Source organism: Buceros rhinoceros, unplaced genomic scaffold (assembly GCF_000710305.1).
Source record: "Buceros rhinoceros silvestris isolate BGI_N320 unplaced genomic scaffold, ASM71030v1 scaffold19175, whole genome shotgun sequence".
Lineage (NCBI taxonomy): Eukaryota > Metazoa > Chordata > Aves > Bucerotiformes > Bucerotidae > Buceros > Buceros rhinoceros.
The window spans coordinates 1-202 of record NW_010411367.1 but is presented as its reverse complement, the minus strand read 5'-3'; the positions used below and the strand labels follow the sequence as shown (position 1 = coordinate 202).

Below are 202 nucleotides of genomic sequence, written 5' to 3'. Positions count from 1 at the left end.
GCGGGGGGGCCCGGGGGGAGGGGCCCCGGGGCTCCCGCCGGCCGTACCTTCTCCCGGGGTCGCCGCCCAGCCGAGTTCTGGTCGTTGCAGGCAGCAGCTCCGGAGGGTCTCGGTTCATCCTGAGTTTCCAACTCTTCTTCCTTTACCCACTGCGGGATTAAGCTCACCAAGGCGGCCAGCTCCCGGTTGAACTGCAGGTCGC

General features: G+C 68.8%; 1 protein-coding gene across 1 annotated transcript in view; it reads right to left on the bottom strand.

The window, feature by feature from the left end:
- LOC104493348 (E3 ubiquitin-protein ligase RNF135-like) overlaps nucleotides 1-197 on the bottom strand; it is a gene marked incomplete at its 5' end in the record, with an annotated part of 5956 nt that extends 5759 nt beyond the window's left edge. The window contains one exon of the mRNA XM_010136006.1: nucleotides 48-197. Within this exon, the coding sequence (XP_010134308.1) occupies nucleotides 48-197 (150 nt within the window). The remainder of the gene's footprint in view (nucleotides 1-47) is intronic.
- Nucleotides 198-202: the final 5 nt, after the last annotated feature.